Raw genomic sequence first — 16,418 nt, forward strand, 5'->3', positions numbered from 1 at the left:
CAAATGAATGGATTTTTTTTTTAATGTGGTATATATACACAATGGAATACTATTCAGCTATTAAAAAAATGAAATCCTGTCATTTGCAGCAACATTAATGGAACTGGAGACCATCATGTCAAGAGAAATAAACCAGGCACAGAAAAATGAATATTGCACAATCTCACTCATATGTCCAATCTAAAAAAAGAGACAGAGAAAGAGATTCTCATAGATAGAGTAGTAAGATGGTTTCTAGAGGCTAGGAAGAGAAGGGGTGTGGGAGAAGGGGACAAAGTAGATTAACAAGTACAAAGTTACAGGTAGATAGGAAGAATAAGTTCTGGTGTCCCAGGCTGAGTATAGCTAGTAATATTATATTGTATGTTTCTAAATAGCTAGAAAAGAGGATCTTGATTATCACCACAAAGAAAAGATTAATATTTAGGTGACAGATAAGCTATCTATCTTAAATGAATCATTGTACAATATATGCATATTTTGAAAGAACACAATGCACTCCACAAATATGTATAATTAAAAATAAATTAAATTTTAAAAATTCATTACAAAACTTAAAAAAAAAAAAAAAGATTAGGTCGATTTAGTACCAATACTTTACATGAGGCCAAAAATTTGGAAAACTCCACTCCCTCACCCCTTCCCCTCCAGGCCATTTTTGGAACAAAAGCTCCCCACAGATCATAGCAGGTCCCACTTACAAAGCAGTTCATGAAAATCAGCAGAATACAGTAGAATGGGCAAGAACCTCAGAAGACTGAGTTCCAGTTTTAGCTCAGCCACAAGGTTGGCCAACCTTAGTGAAATCATGAAATCTGCTGAGACCTTAGATTCCTCACGTTGAAGTGGAAATAATCTACCTCATAAGACTTTTATTAAGAGGAGTAAATGAAAAGTGAACACGGAAGCACCTTCATAAGGAAGCATCTTGTAGGTATTTTCCCCATATCTATGCATCTAATCTCCTCACGGGATGCTTCCTTATGTGTGTACCTAATTTTTTAAAATATAAGGCAGAATATATGGTAACATTATCAGATTAGTCATTTGTGTTAACTGCTAAATTGGACTGGACCCAGGTAAAATATGAAACAAGATTAAGAGCTAATTTCCTACCTACTTCCTATCTTCCAGGCTCTGTGACAGCCTTGATTTTCCCTGCATTAAACTGTCGGTGTGTGCCTTGCAGCCGTCATTGCCTCTTTCTCGGCATGCAGGCTTACAAATCAGTGGGTGCTTTCCTTTCTTATTTCTTTAATGAGGTAAGCTGAGCTGAGCGTCTGTCCACTGCTGTGACATGGACATCACATTACTGGCATTACTGCTCCTCTTGCACATTAATTTTAAGAGGCATTCTATCACTTGGCCATATTTCCCAGACTTTGACCTGTCTTTGTTCATTTCCTTTTAGTTTCCTTATACATTTGAATCCTTATTAATAGTCATTATTCCTAACTTAGAAAATAGTCAGCTAATCCAAGTAGTAAGAATGCTCATCTAAGCTCCTCTGAGACCCAGCCTGGATGACCTTTTTGTGTAACACTAACCTATTGCTGTATTACCATAGACTCACAGAATAATTGCACGTCCTGAGGCAAATGGAAAAAAAAGAGTAAGAATGCAAGGAAACAGTTGTTCAGTCATTTCCTGCTACCTGATTTATTTAATACAACAAAACAATGATTACTTGTTAGCCTAAGGATTCTATACTATTTGTTTTCATACTAACAATCCATTTAGCTTGTGTTTACAGAAGGGAGTTTTGTGACAATAATAATTCCTCCTGTTCCAATGAACGTGTTCAGAAGGAGAAATGCTACAGGAGTAAAGTGAAATAATTCCTGGGTCTAGCTTAATTCCATTCATTTCTTATATAAAAGCAGAGATGGCTTAAAAAATATATGAATAAGGGACAAGTGGTATTGTAAGTTTTTAGGGAATGAATGCAAGCTTTTAGGGATTTTCATAATTTGCCAAAAAAAAAAAAAAAATATGCACACAATATACAACCATCAGGGCACATCTAACCCGTGTAAGAAAAGTTGGGTGCTTTTGAGAATGGCCCGAATATCAGATTCTTTGGTCAAAAAGGCTCTATGTATCCAAACATAGACCTCAAGAATAGCAACAATTAAGACATCCCGCATCATCATGAAGAGTAGGGGAGGGTGAGGAAAGAGCTTGGAGACAAGAACACAGTTTACAGTGTAAGCTAATAAATCACTAGTCCCCTAAGGTATATGAGAAATTCATTAATTTCTAACAGCATGAAAACATAATTAACGTCTACTAACTGAGAACTGGAATAACCTGACCACAGGTTTCAGCGTCGTGTATCTTCAGTGTTGTCATCCTGGATCAAGGGTAAATTTGAGCCACTGACTATCCTTACAAAGTAACCCAGAGAGAAGCAGGTTAGTACTAAGAGAAAGGACAAGGACAGACAAATGAAAACAAAGGCCTACTGATTTCTGTAGTTATTAGCGCAACAAATCAGTCAAAAAATACTGAGGCAACACCTGTACAAAGGATGTCATTAAAGAGAGATGATTCATTAAAGCAAAGTATAATCAAGGACATCTATATTGGTTTCATCAACATAAACTTCAGTGACCTCAACATGAAATGTCCACAATAACCTTCAATGACAAGTGTCTCAAGACTCACCTCATGCTTGGAGAAGAGCCGGACGGCCTCTAGCTGATGGAAAACTGGGTAGTGCTGGGAGTCGATCTGATCGCGCCGGTAGACATCGCCCACCACCAGGAAAGCATCCAGGCCTGCGTGCAGCAAGTCCCACTGGTGGGCTGACGTGTGTGCTCTCAGCATGTGAGTCCGGTTCAAGTAATAGTTGTCCCCCTTCTTCCTGCTGGGGTGGTCAGCTGGGATGAGCAGGCTGTCAAAGTTCTGCCATGTGGTGACCACTGGAGAAAGGTCATCGTAGACAGAGAACAGCGGGGTCCCAAAGCGGCCCACGTACTGCTTGTAGAAATGCTCCTTCACCCTCTCTTTGATCAGCCACAGAGGGTGGTGCTGCTGGTTGTGCAGATTCCTGCCCACCCTGGAGAGGACCTTCCGGGTGAGGTTGGTGTGGTCATCCTGAGGATAGAATTTGCCCAGTAGCTCCACGGCACCACCTGTAGTTCCTTGGACAGCACACTTGGATGCAGCCGGCCTCGAGCCACAGGCCTGATGCTGATGGCCTCTGGTGACATGACTGGCCTTCCTCACCAGGTAGACACGTGCAAGGGCAACCCTCCTGAGAGCTGAACAAACCATTGGAGCAATTCCCTCTCACGGATTCTGGAAAGAGCACACAGGCAAAGCACAAGTCATGCTTCACTCTGTAGAAAGCAAGCATGTCCTTCCTGTCCCCTAGCATCATGCCACTGTCCTACCAACATGTACGCCACCCCACCACCTCCACACAGCTGGAAGATGCAATTAAGGAAATCTTTTGACAGAGGCTAATGTTTACTGTACCAAATTGAAAGAATCCTGAAAGTCACTTTTACATCTCTAATCTCCAGTTGTCCTTCCCTTGTCATTTAGACATTCCTGCTGTCATGTTTTGAATTCCTCATGTGAGACAAAACTCTAAATGTGACAATTTCCTTTCATTTTTACGACATTCTAAAACCAAAATTACAGGGATTATTTAAAGTCAGGACTTAGTGGGACCCTACTAAGGGTGTCATTAATTAAAGAAAGCACATGATTGCATATGGGCCTCTGAAGGATAATACAAGAGAAGATATTTTAAGTATCCATCCTTCATATTTCTGCCTTTCATCCTCATAACTACAAAGTTCTGCTTATCCTTGACAGGGCATAACTTCTGGATTATTTCACTAGATCACAAAATGACATTAACAATACTTTGGTTTTTTTTTTTTTTTGTCCTTTTTTGTGACCTTGCTCAGCCTGTGAGCAAACCGGCCATCCCTATATAGGATCCGAACCCACGGCAGGAGCGCTACTGCGCTCCCAGCGCCGCACTCTCCCGAGTGAGCCACGGGGTCGGCCCCACAATACTTTGTTTTAATGTTTTCAATAAAATATATCACTTTAGTTGGTGGTTAGCCTTATTTGATATTTTGAAAAATAAAAATGGAAAATTTATGGAAATGTTTTACAAAGTGATAGACTATACCAATGGACAGCTGAAACTATTTTTATAAATGCAAATCTTATCCTCACATCTGGTCATGTCATTTAAACTTAATACCATTGTAGCTACCATCATTTACAACTTTGTTTTGTAAAATAGTGAATTTCTACTACACTGCAATAAAACAGGTGCAGGACTAAACTTACTGGGGAAGGGATACCGGGCAGTCAGAAGACAAAGTACTGACCCAGATTTTATCTAAAAAAAATGCCCGTGACTTAATAAGATCACCAAATTTCACAGGTAGTATAAGCCATTCATATCACAGATGAGGTGACAAAGACCTAGGTACAGTTGGCGAAACTCTTAAGGTAGCAGGAGAGTCAAGACAACAGCAACAACTGCTGGACTGCTAACAGAGTATTCTTTCCCACTACCACAGAAGCCACTTTTAAATTCACTCAAGGATTTCAGTAATTAGAGCCATTAGATGTCACATCCCAATGTTCATAAATAATTTAAGCTCATAAACTTAAATCACTCAAATCCATCTTCTGAAATTTAGAATTTTTATCTATTGTGCTTCTTTAAAGCATACCACTATGTGGTTAGTTTACATCAAGGGCCATGCAATCATACCAAGAAAATGCATGACTTTGTGATATTAAGCCGCATTAGGAGAGAATTACATTTCTCCAAGTGGCCATCAAAAGCATACCTAGTATGTGCTAAGCAGCACAGTTCACCCCATTCAAAATTTGAACTGAGAATATCCAGCTGTAAGTTAAAACACTGTGCTTGTGTGTGACTACTTGTAAGAAGCCTGTGCATAGCACCTTGGTCTGAGACTGCCACCATGTGAGAAATTTTCAAGCATGCCCAGAAACTCTCTGGATTTATTCACGTATGGCACTGTCAGAGCTCTTCCAAAAGTGTTTTTGGCTGAGCTTTAACTGAAATATGTCTTTCCATCTACATTGTCCAATGGCTTGTTTGTCACTGCAGTGGATATGAATTTTAAACATGCAAATACAGCCTTATACACCCTAGCACAAAGTCAAACTGTTATGTTCCTAGCAACCCTACGTAGCACCCTTGGCGAAACACGAGCAAGCATTTCTTCCTTTCAAAGGCATATGCTATTATACAAAGTCAGAATTGTTCTGGGAAAGATGTCTGGGATGCGTTTATCTGTGGGTTGCTGACTAGCTTGTCCTTCCAGTTTCCAGATCCTCACACTCCCAAACCCACTTCTAGGTTCTGTTCCCACAGACGTGCCCCATCCTTCTGTCCCTTCCCGTTCTCACACAGTTCCCAGCTTGCTGAGGAAAGTCAGGTTTTCTTGTCCTCATTTCAGACCTTTAATCTATCTGCTCAGCTCCTGCTTATAATTCCCACTGCCATCCTCCCCACCCAGACAATTACTTGTTCTCTCTATCATCATCTCTTACAGAGAGAGTATCGACTAGGATAGTGTTCCCACTTCTACCTGAGCAGTGACTTCCTTTCCTTCTGCCTCTGCGAAATATCTCTATAAGAGGTATTTCATCCAGAAATATAGGGAAGACCTGGGAAGATAACAACAGCCATACTTCTACTGGTACAGTACTCTTCCATTTCCTCCTTTCAACAGCTTTGTGCGGTAGGCATTACTCGTAACAGTTTACCAAAAAGGAAACTAAAGCTCAAAAAGCTCACGCCACTTGCATACACTCGTAGGCCCAGTCATATGCCTGGCCACAGGACAAAGCTCAGAACTCTGCATAATGCAAGTACTTCACAATCAAAGGCCCAAGACTGTTAAATTCAAATCATATCTCTTCAATCACCTCCCTTAACTTCTATTTTATGTAAGTAATTTAGATTACACATCAAAGTATTTTAAATACATAGATGAATGCCTGAATAAATAAATCCAATAAAACACATTAGCTTAGATGGTGGAAACAAATATTTAATTCAAGACCCAATGACCAAATCTGCCCATGGCCTGTTTTTATAAATAAAGCTTGTTGGAACACAGCAATGGCCATTTGTTTACATATCATCTGCAGTGGCTTTTTCACTACAAAGGCAGGACTGAGTAGTTGCCATGGAGACTTTATAGTTCACAAAGCCTAAAATACTTATTATCTGGTCCTTTATGGAAAAAGTTTGCTGAGCCCTGATTGCATAACCCTCTGAAAAGTTCTTCCACAATATTAATATCTTCCTAGTCACAAATATATGTGGACTGTAGGGCCACAAAAAGTAGCAAAAGAACAAACATGGATACTAAGCATGTTAGCATTGGTATAGACCAACTGTGAGAAGAGAGACCGACTGTGAGAAGAGCCAATACAATATAATGGGCAATGAGCCATTATACTCTGCAGACACCCCCAGGTGGGCCTGATCCTAAGCTGACCACTTAGACACTGTGTATCATCCTTGGACATGTTATTTGACCTTTCCGACCCTTGAGTTCCTCACCTGTAAAACAGAGAAAATAATATCTATTTCATAGTGAAAGAATTAAACTAGATCCTGTTCATAAGATACTTAATTCATTGCCCAGTGTGTAAGAGATAAGATGAGTTGAATTAAGAATTGGAAGTGACCAGAGATTTCTACTGACAAGGTAACAAAAAAATAGTAAAGTTGTTCACTGAGACAGGGAACTCAGAATGGGTATTTTTTGTTTGTGCAGATGTTTTTCAGTATGTTTGTGGTTGCAGAGGGAAACAACTTTGGACATAAGGAACTTAAGATAGCTATGTTTTAATTTCTATGAGGTAATTCAAGGTATGGTTTGGAAATGAGGTAAGAGATTAATTCTAGAAATGTGTAACTTGGAAATAATTTGTATAGAGGTAAGAGTTAATGTCATAAGGGTATATACGAATAAATGGGAGAGTAAGGGCAAAAATAGAAATGAGCAAAAGACAGAGCACTGGGAAATTATCGTAATTAAGGGAAGGGTACATAAAGAATAAGACAGAGGAGAACTGAAGGCTGTCGTATCACAGAAGTCAACAGAAGAAGGTGTCTAGAAGAAAACCGAGACCTTTTCTGAACTCAAATACCACTCTACGTACAATGCTTAACATGCTGCATTATTATTACTATTTGCTATTTGTCTTCCTGTTAGACTATGTGGGTCTGAGAATAGAACACACACACCCACATCCTCTTATAGTAATCTTTGCATACCCAGAGTCTAGCACTACATCAGATATTGGGTGGAAGAGGAGGGAAGAGGAAAAAGAGGAAGAAAGAGAAAATAATAGAAGGAAAATTGGTCAGCAAGGTCAAGCCAGACAGAGATTAGATGGGAGCAGACAAAGTAAAAAAAAAACTATTTAAACCATCAACAGAGTGAAGAGATAATCTACAGAATGGGGAAAAAATATTTGCAAACCATACATCTAATAAGAACTTCATATCCAAATTGTATAAGGAACTCAAACAACTCAACAGTGAGAAAATAAATAACCAGATTAAAAAATGAATAGAACTACCATATGATCTCCCTACTGGGTATATATCCAGAGGAAGTGAAATCAGTATGTCAGAGGTATCTACACTCCCACGTTCACTGTGGCACTCTTCACAATAACCAAGATATGAATCAACCTAAGTGTCCACCAATGGACGAATGGATAAGAAAATGTGGTACATACACAATAGAATACTATTCAGCCTTAAAAAAAAAAAAAAAAAAATCCTGTCATTTGCGACAACATGGTTGAACATGGAAGACATTATATTAAGTGAAATAAGCCAGGTACAAGAAGACAAATATCACATGATCTCATTTACATGTGGAATCTAAAAGAGTTGAACTCATAAGTAGAAAGTAGAATAAAGGTTACCAGGGTGTTTGTGGGTTGGCAAGATGGTGGTCAAAAGATACAAAATTTCAGTCAGATAGGAGGAGTGAGTTCAAGAGATCTACTGAACAACATCATGATTATAGTTAATAACAATGCATTGTAACTTAGAAATTGCTAAAAGAGTAGGTTTTAAGTGTTCTCATCACAACAAAATGAAAAGGGCCAATGGTAAGCAAATAAGATATGGTCACCTCCATACCAAAGTGATAAAGCACATTCTGCAACCTCCAAATACAGTACTTACACAGTTTCTATCCAGAAAAAATGAAGCCTAACTCAGTCAACACACAGAACACATTCTACTGTATTAAATAATGGTGGGGAAATGGCCAGCTTCCATTAACTTTTACTCACAAAAGGGCAAGTCAAGAATGTGTTTTTCTTCCTGCTGACTAGTATGAATACAAAGAAGATTTCTACAAGCAGGCAGTTCGCTATACTACTTGTGAGGCTGTTACTGGTGCAACCTTTCTAGAAAGCAATTCAGCACTATCAAGAGACTTAAAACTGTTCATACCCTTTGACAGGGTAATTAGCCTTCTAGTAATTTATCACAAGGAAATAATGTAAATGAACACAAGTTAAACAGAAAGAAGTTTCATTACAGTATTATTTATAATAGAAAAAAATTATAAACATAAATGTCCCACAACAAGGGAATGATTAAGAAATTATAGTAGAACCATACAATAAAATATTACGCACTCATTAAATATAATGGTTGGACAGAGTTTTAATGATATAACTGTATAAAGTGATAAATAGGATATAAAATTGTATGTATGATATGATCTTAACTATATAAATATATATCTACCTATACACACATGCATACTGTATTTATAAACCCTGTGAAGAACTATGCAAAAGATTTAATAGGAATTATCCCTGGTACTTATTTTCTATATTATACTTTTATACTTCTAAATATTCAAAAAAACATTATATTTTAAATTAAAGTTTTATTTTGAAATAATTACATTATAGGTTGATTCAAATTATCCAAAATACTTGGGACCAGAAGTGCTTCAAATTTCAGATTTTTTCAAATTTTGGAATATTTGCAGAATACAAACAGGTTGGGCACCCGCAATCCCAAAACCCCAAATCCACAATGGCACTCAAAAAGTTTTGGGTTTTGGAGTATTTCCAATTTCAGATCAGGGACGCTCAACCTGCATTATTATTAGAAAAAGTTATTTAAATATATCTGTCAGACTGAGCTCTAGACATTTTAATGGCCTGTATTAAATCCAATTATGATTATATAAAGAATAAATGCCAGTGTAAATATAACTTTGCCAAATGTAGTATAATTAATCGTGTTCAATGACCAGCTAAGCAATTATTTTTTATTTCAATGCAGATGGAATGCTTGGCATACGAAAAACTTCTTTGCCTTTCCAATCTTTTTTTTTTTTTCCTACCTATAAATCAACTGTCATAAGCACAATGCCAATCACTCAATGTTATTTTCCCAAAACATTCAGATTTTCTAGGAAATTGACAATACCTGATCCTATACAGACAGATGTTTCTCCGTTATAACCAAGAAAGTCATCTTTAAAAAATGTTAAAGCTAAAATGTTACATTTTAGTCAGAAGAAACTACTTCTTATCTCTAAGGAAAATACTCATTAAAACTTAGTTCAAGTTAAGCTAATAGCTACGCTATACATGCAGGTCATCACGTGGGGTTGCTCAAGGACCTTAGGGAAGTGGGTACATAGGGGTTGCTATCATCGTGGTAATCATCAGCCTCAATCTGGACATCTAATGATGGGCCCAGAACATCATTCTCAACTAATGGGCCAGGCCTATCACAGATGGCCTGCAAAAAGGCTTATTCCAGTCTCCTGTCTCTTTAACATCACTTTTTTTTTTAAACAATCTCTCCTGAATTGAGTAACCTCTTGTTCACTATTATCTCTGCACATCATTCAAGGCCATTGATTAACAGATGACACATTTTTCACTCTATAATTTATGGGGATTTCTCATCTGTGTTCATGATGTGATCATCATCACCATCACTGCATGCTTATCTGAAGATAATACCATTCCAGCAATTTCCCCATCATTCAAAAAATGTGTAAGAGGTATGTCTTTATAAAGTTCAGCATTGGGCCGAGCCCGTGGCGCACTTGGTAGAGTGCTGCGCTGGGAGCGTGGCGACTCTCCCGCCGCGGGTTCGGATCCCATATAGGAATGACCAGTGCGCTCACTGGCTGAGTGCTGGTCACGAAAAAGACAAAAAAAAAAAAAAAAAAAAAAGTTCAGCATTTATTCAACTTACTTATTATTCTGCCTGATTGACTTTAGCATAAGAAGAGAAATGTGATAGAATTTTCATTAGTAACAAGAAACCTTTCAATTCCGTCTTCACAAGATTCAGTTTCTAACACCACTGTAGCCCAAAGTCAGCATCAAGCAATTGTTAATATTGACTTAACCACATTTCAAGCATTAGCATAAATATTTTTTAAGGCTGAATTCTTTCAGAAAGTCCTGGAATTCCAGGAATCTATTAACTACAGCAAGAATACAATTTTGTTTTGTTTTGTTTAATTGTGTATAGACTTGTTCTTTGAGGAACATAAAATTCGTTGGTTACCAGGCTCTATTACAGATGTCACACTATTGAGAAATCAAATGCCAAAAACATTACTTTTCAAAGAAGTTGAAAAATAGGCTGTGTGAAGCAGTTGCTCAGGAACAACAAATTTTACTTTTCTTTTAGTCCAGCTTATCTTTAGTGAGCTTGTGTTGAGCAGTACTGAACTGGCCAGAAAATATCTTTCTGGCTACCTGTGTTTTCTTATATGAATAACAATGCCTAAGTAAATTGCATATTCCTTTCAAACACCTTGAAGTGGGTTTTTCTTCCCCATACTCTGCCAACTTTATCTTCAGTTTGTCTGGAGCACCACCCAAGAACAGTCACCCTATGGTTAGCATCCTTAAAAGCAATTTGTGCTTTTTCACAGGTCACCATGAAGGTTTTCTAGGAACCTAATACCAGTATAATGCTATTTCATCAACACTGCAAATTTACTCAGGACTAAGATCTTCAATAAATATTATCTTAGGAAATTCATCAATGAGATTTTCAGCTAGCTTCTGATGTGCAAAGCTATCACTATTGACTTTCAAATACTATGAAGCTTCTTAAATGTCTGCAGCTAGCCTGAATATTCACACCCACCTTTGACAATGAGTTGTGTATGGTATATTCTACATTATTTCATAATCAGTAAAGCAGCCAGTGGCACACTTTCAATTCTTCACTGTCCAATCCTTTATATATTAATATAGGAGTAATGCACAGTCAACATCTTCGCTTTTGGGGCTATCTGATGATTGCCTATTTTTCATTGATTCTTGGTCATCACTGTGGTCGTAAAAATCCCACAACTTGTCTTTCCATTTCTTTAGATCGTACATGGTGGAGTTCTTACATATATATGATACCTCTCATTCACACCACAATCAGGTTTATGATAACCTTATGTTCTGTGCTACTGATAATAATATATCCTCCCAAGTCTTCACTGGACTAGTACCCACAGGCTGCCTCTAATTCCACTACTTCCTATCAGCTGGCCTCCAGGCTGGCCCCTTCTCCTTCCTACCTTCTCCTCCATCCCACTTTGTACACTCAAGGAGGCCCTTCTAAAATACACATGTGACCACGTCACTTCTGTGCTAGAAAACCCTTAACAGTCCCCAATATTCAGTCTAAATTTCTCTACAGCCCAATCCCAAACTGCCTTTCCTGCCTCCTCTTGGTCCTACACCGTACACCATGTTTCACTTATCAGCACCTAGGTATCAGGGAATTATCCCAAGATTTTGGGTCTTTCCTCAAAAAGCATTTTCTTTAATTCTGATGTATCAACATAGGTATGTTAACAACTGTATTAGAATTTTAATTAAGTGGCAAAACAGTAATTGGGCTCAGTTAAAGTGGTTTCACCTCACCTATCTTATAAGTGACATCAATTAAAAGGGAAATGTAATTTAATATAATAGAGAAATAAAATATAGCGTTTTATGTTAATAAGAGAATGTTCTGAATTCAGGAAAATCAATGCCAGTACTCAAGACATTTTTAGACAAACTTGACAAGATCAGACAACAAGAATGCTTATATTACCTGAACCAAATGAGTCAGAGAAGCCAAAAGCACAGTTGAAACTTGATGAAATAGGACAAAGGTTTTAAAGATTAAATTTCACAAGTCCAGCTCCTGGTTCTTATTACCCTGGCAAGACATTCTTTCTGAGAGGAAGGCTACATACAATGAAAATCCACATACAATGGATGATAAAAGGCCACATACAATGAAATCAGTCATCAGGGACAAGGCTACACATTATGTAGATATCTACCTTGAAGAATAACTTGGGGATTATTGTAGGAGGGGTTTGTGCAATGCACAAAGAGTAAGATCATCAAGAGGTCACACTGGATGTGCAGAAGAATAGAATATGCCGGGTTTACAAATTCTGGAACTAACAGGGCACCAGGGAAACTTATCTGTCACTGGTTTGGTTTAAATCAATATAAATAATCTGGATGTTTAAAATAGAAATATGCACACTTTTCATGCCAAATGACCCAGATAGCAATCACCTGTGGACATGTATATCTCTCCCACTAGAAAATATCCCTTTGAGGGCAGGAACCGTTCATTTTATCATTTCTGTAAAATGGTCAGACACATGAAGTACCTGCTCAAAAACAGTGCTTATTCCATGAATAAATAAATAAACAAATGAATAAATGCTCTCACACTACAGTGCTTGTACAATTGGTTCCAGTGAGTTCAAGAAGATGAAACAAGTTGCATGGAGAACCATTCAACCAATTAGGGGCAAGTGTGTTTTTAAGTCTTTGACTTGCAATAACATGAAATGCCTGGGAGAACACGTTAACACACAGTTGGACTGAGAGAATTCCACACGCTTTCCTTGAGTTTTCCTCATTATTTGTTGTTATTATTGCTATTACTAACAATTATTATTTTTCACAGAATCTGGTATACCTAATTCCTAGAAATGACTGCAAGGTCTGACAAACAATGACCTTGCTTCTACCACGGGCACTTTAACAGCCTTGAAGTAAATAAACTCTATTCTGTAAGGATTCATCGTGGTGTGTTTTTCTGATTTTGGAGCATGTTGAGTGACAAAGCGGAGCCCCCAAGGCAGGAAGCTGCAGCTCAAGCACACAAGAAGGTCCACAGCTCAGAAACACCAGAAGCCCCTTGCCATTCACAGATGCTCTTGGCTTACATGAATAAATCTTAAGTAATTTTGAGCTCAAATGACTATTTATCCAACATTGGTCTCAACAATGTACTTAAGGCATGGTTTATAACTACTGGTAGGAAACTGGCACTGGACGTTGCTGCCTGGGGCACATGGTTTCCATGGGCTGGCAAAGGCCCATTACAATATTAATGAGTATGCCATTTGTCAAGACAATTATGCAAGAGCTTGGCAGCTGCACAAAGAGGGCAAGCCCTATGAGAGACAGCGCCAAGACTGTCTCTCAGTGTGGATCAGAGAGCCCGGGAAATCCCTTGACATTTCAGTCTTCTTCTGTAGTAGTTACCTTTTGTGTAGATAATGTCTTTTTTTAAATTAAGACTAGGGGTGAGGGGAAGTAGTGGGAAAAGCCACTGGAAACAATTATCTGAATAGACAATGCCATCTTCCCATTCAGAAGAGATGTCTTTTTATCACATAATTCAGTTGAGAAATGACTATCAATACCATTCTTTGCTAATAAATGCCCTATTTTCAGGAATGAGAGCCTTGAAGACATTCTGTCACACTAGAAATTTCTTAATTATTCAAAGATACACAAATACCCATGAGAAAAGTACCTTGTGATGGACACAAATACAACTGAAAAAATACAACTTTTGAAAGGTTGTGGGTTTTGATTGTTTTTTTTAACACAAATCACGGTACTCAGTTCCAAGAGAAATCAGGTTTGCTGTCGTAAGTCAGAAGGTTAAAATCTGTAATTAAATGAATACATGAGGGAATGACTGCAGACCAAAACCCCTACAAAATTAATTTGAAGATTTATTAATAAGTGTCTAAAGATAGCACTGTATTTGGAATTAAAGTGATTCCTAATCATTCTTTCACTATTTTTCACTTTAAAAAAAAATCAACAGTTAAAATTAAGTTCATGTTACCAATATCCATTAGAATAAATGCTTTCCTAAATATGCCCGGGAAGAATTCCTGTAAATAAATGCAAAAACCACAATACACACACACACCTTCTAAAACAAAACCACCAAAATCATCCTACATGTTCTTTAGGATCTCAACAAATTCAAGTGAAACATCAAAACTGCTAGTTAATCTCAATGTAGACCAACCTACTAATCATCATTTAGTTTCATTTTTAACATAAAGTATTAACTGAACCATACATAGTTCTACATCTTCCATATTTGGGAAATGACAGCATAATTATTTATCCATGAAATCCAGCATTTAAAAGAATTTTATAATAATATTACTAATGCAGACATACATAACAGTTTGAAAATAAAAATATTCAGCTAATAAAAAATAATAAAGTTTTTTCCCAAGAATAATTTAGCAAGCAGAATGGTTATGGCAAGTAAAATTAAAACCTGTTTGAAATCAACTCACTAAATTGTATATTAAAAACTATTTTAAGCAATTAGAAATATTACTGTGATATAGAAGAAATAGCCCACAGGTTAAAAATTGTTTTCTCCTAAATATTCTCAACAAACTGATCTTATCTAAGATTCTCCAAATTAACTCACTGCATATAAAATCCTGCAGTCTTTGATTAGTACAGGAAAAAGTAACTTAGTACACAAAGGCTTTGCCAGTCTTTAGGTCCACAATTATTAAGCAGAGTCTATTTCAAATAGTTCTCTACATACAAATGGTAATGGAACATCACCTTCTCTATGAAGTATTTTCTTTCTTCTTTTTTTTAAAAATTATTTCTTTCACCTACTCCTCACAACAATACAATGAAAGACATCAACTAATCTGTCCAAAATCATGTCCACTGACCAAAAATATTGAAATGGCAGCATCAGAATTCAAGCCCAGGTCATATGACTCTTACCTGGTTCCAGTCCGCCCTGCTATTTCCATTGCCTGCCCTCTCCTGATAAACATCAGCCTATCTTGCTTTTTTAACACATCCAGTACTAATAAGTTCGCTGTGAAATTTATTTTCAAAGCAAAACACATGTTCCCACTGATATGATTCATTATTACAGAGATGTTTTATCTCTACAAAAACCATGTCTTATTCCCCATACCCTCCTCAGAGAGAACTGAGCCATCCCTTCTTTCTTCCTAACAGTTTACTACACTCACCTCACTCGTGGCACATGAAACACTCACTGAACTTATCAGTTAGGATGTGATATGAATTAAGTCCCACAGGTTTTATATGTTAGTAGCTTGATCCCTGCTATGACTATTAGTGTGGTAAATTCTATTATGGTAACCGAAAGGTGGGGACTTGAAGAGGTGATTAGATTCTGAGGACCATGCTCTAATGAGAGGATTAATAATGGTGGTCATGGGTGAGGTTCTGAGGGATTTTAAAAGGACAGCATATGAGAGACTCTCTGCTCCACCATTTTCTGCCATGTGAGACCCCTGGGTAACTGTCACCACCACCGAGGACTTCACCAGCTGTGTTTCCTGCACTTTAGACTTCCCAGCCTCTGAAACTGTAAGCAATAAATCTCATTCACTTATAAATTACCCAGTTCCATGTATTTTGTTATAAGCAACAGAAATGGACTAATACAGAAAACTGGTACCAGACAAATGGAGCGTTGCCTATAACAAAAACTTGAAAATGTGGAAATGGCTTTGGAACTGGGTGTTGAGGAGAGGCTGAAGATATTTGAAGGAACGGGCTAGAAAAAGCCTAGATGTTGGCAGAAATTTAGAAGACAAGAAAACCAAGGAAAGTTAGTAATGTTTTAGAGACTTGTTAAATGGTGGTGACCAGAATACTTATGGAAATATGGACTGTAAAGACCATTCTAAAGGAGTCTCAGGGCCGAGCCCGTGGCGCACTCGGGAGAGTGCAGCGCTGGGAGCGCGGTGACGCTCCCGCCGCGGGTTCGGATCCTATATAGGAATGGCCGGTGCACTCACTGGCTGAGTGCCGGTCACGAAAAAGACAAAAAAATAAAAATTAAAAAAATAAAATAAATAAAATAAAGGAGTCTCAGATAGAAATAGGGAGTTTACTGGAAACTGGGGCAAAGATCACCCTTGCTATGAACTGGCAACTGATCGATACAAAACCTTGTCCTCTGTATTTCTGCTCAAAGACACTTTAATATATATTGTTGACTCATTAACATTGCACTCACAGCAAGGCAGCACTATAAC

At 37.7% G+C, this 16,418-nt stretch overlaps 1 protein-coding gene across 6 annotated transcripts in view; it reads right to left on the reverse strand.

Annotated features, from left to right (window-relative positions):
• The window catches only part of FARS2 (phenylalanyl-tRNA synthetase 2, mitochondrial), a 535,122-nt gene that overhangs the window by 388,387 nt on the left and 130,317 nt on the right, over positions 1-16,418 (reverse strand). For all 6 annotated transcript variants that reach the window (XM_063097242.1, XM_063097245.1, XM_063097244.1 and 3 more), the window contains one exon: positions 2,668-3,303. In XM_063097242.1, the coding sequence (XP_062953312.1) occupies positions 2,668-3,279 (612 nt within the window). In that variant the 5' untranslated portion in view covers positions 3,280-3,303. The remainder of the gene's footprint in view (positions 1-2,667; positions 3,304-16,418) is intronic.

This window comes from Cynocephalus volans, chromosome 5 (assembly GCF_027409185.1).
Source record: "Cynocephalus volans isolate mCynVol1 chromosome 5, mCynVol1.pri, whole genome shotgun sequence".
In the NCBI taxonomy this organism is placed as follows: Eukaryota; Metazoa; Chordata; class Mammalia; order Dermoptera; family Cynocephalidae; genus Cynocephalus; species Cynocephalus volans.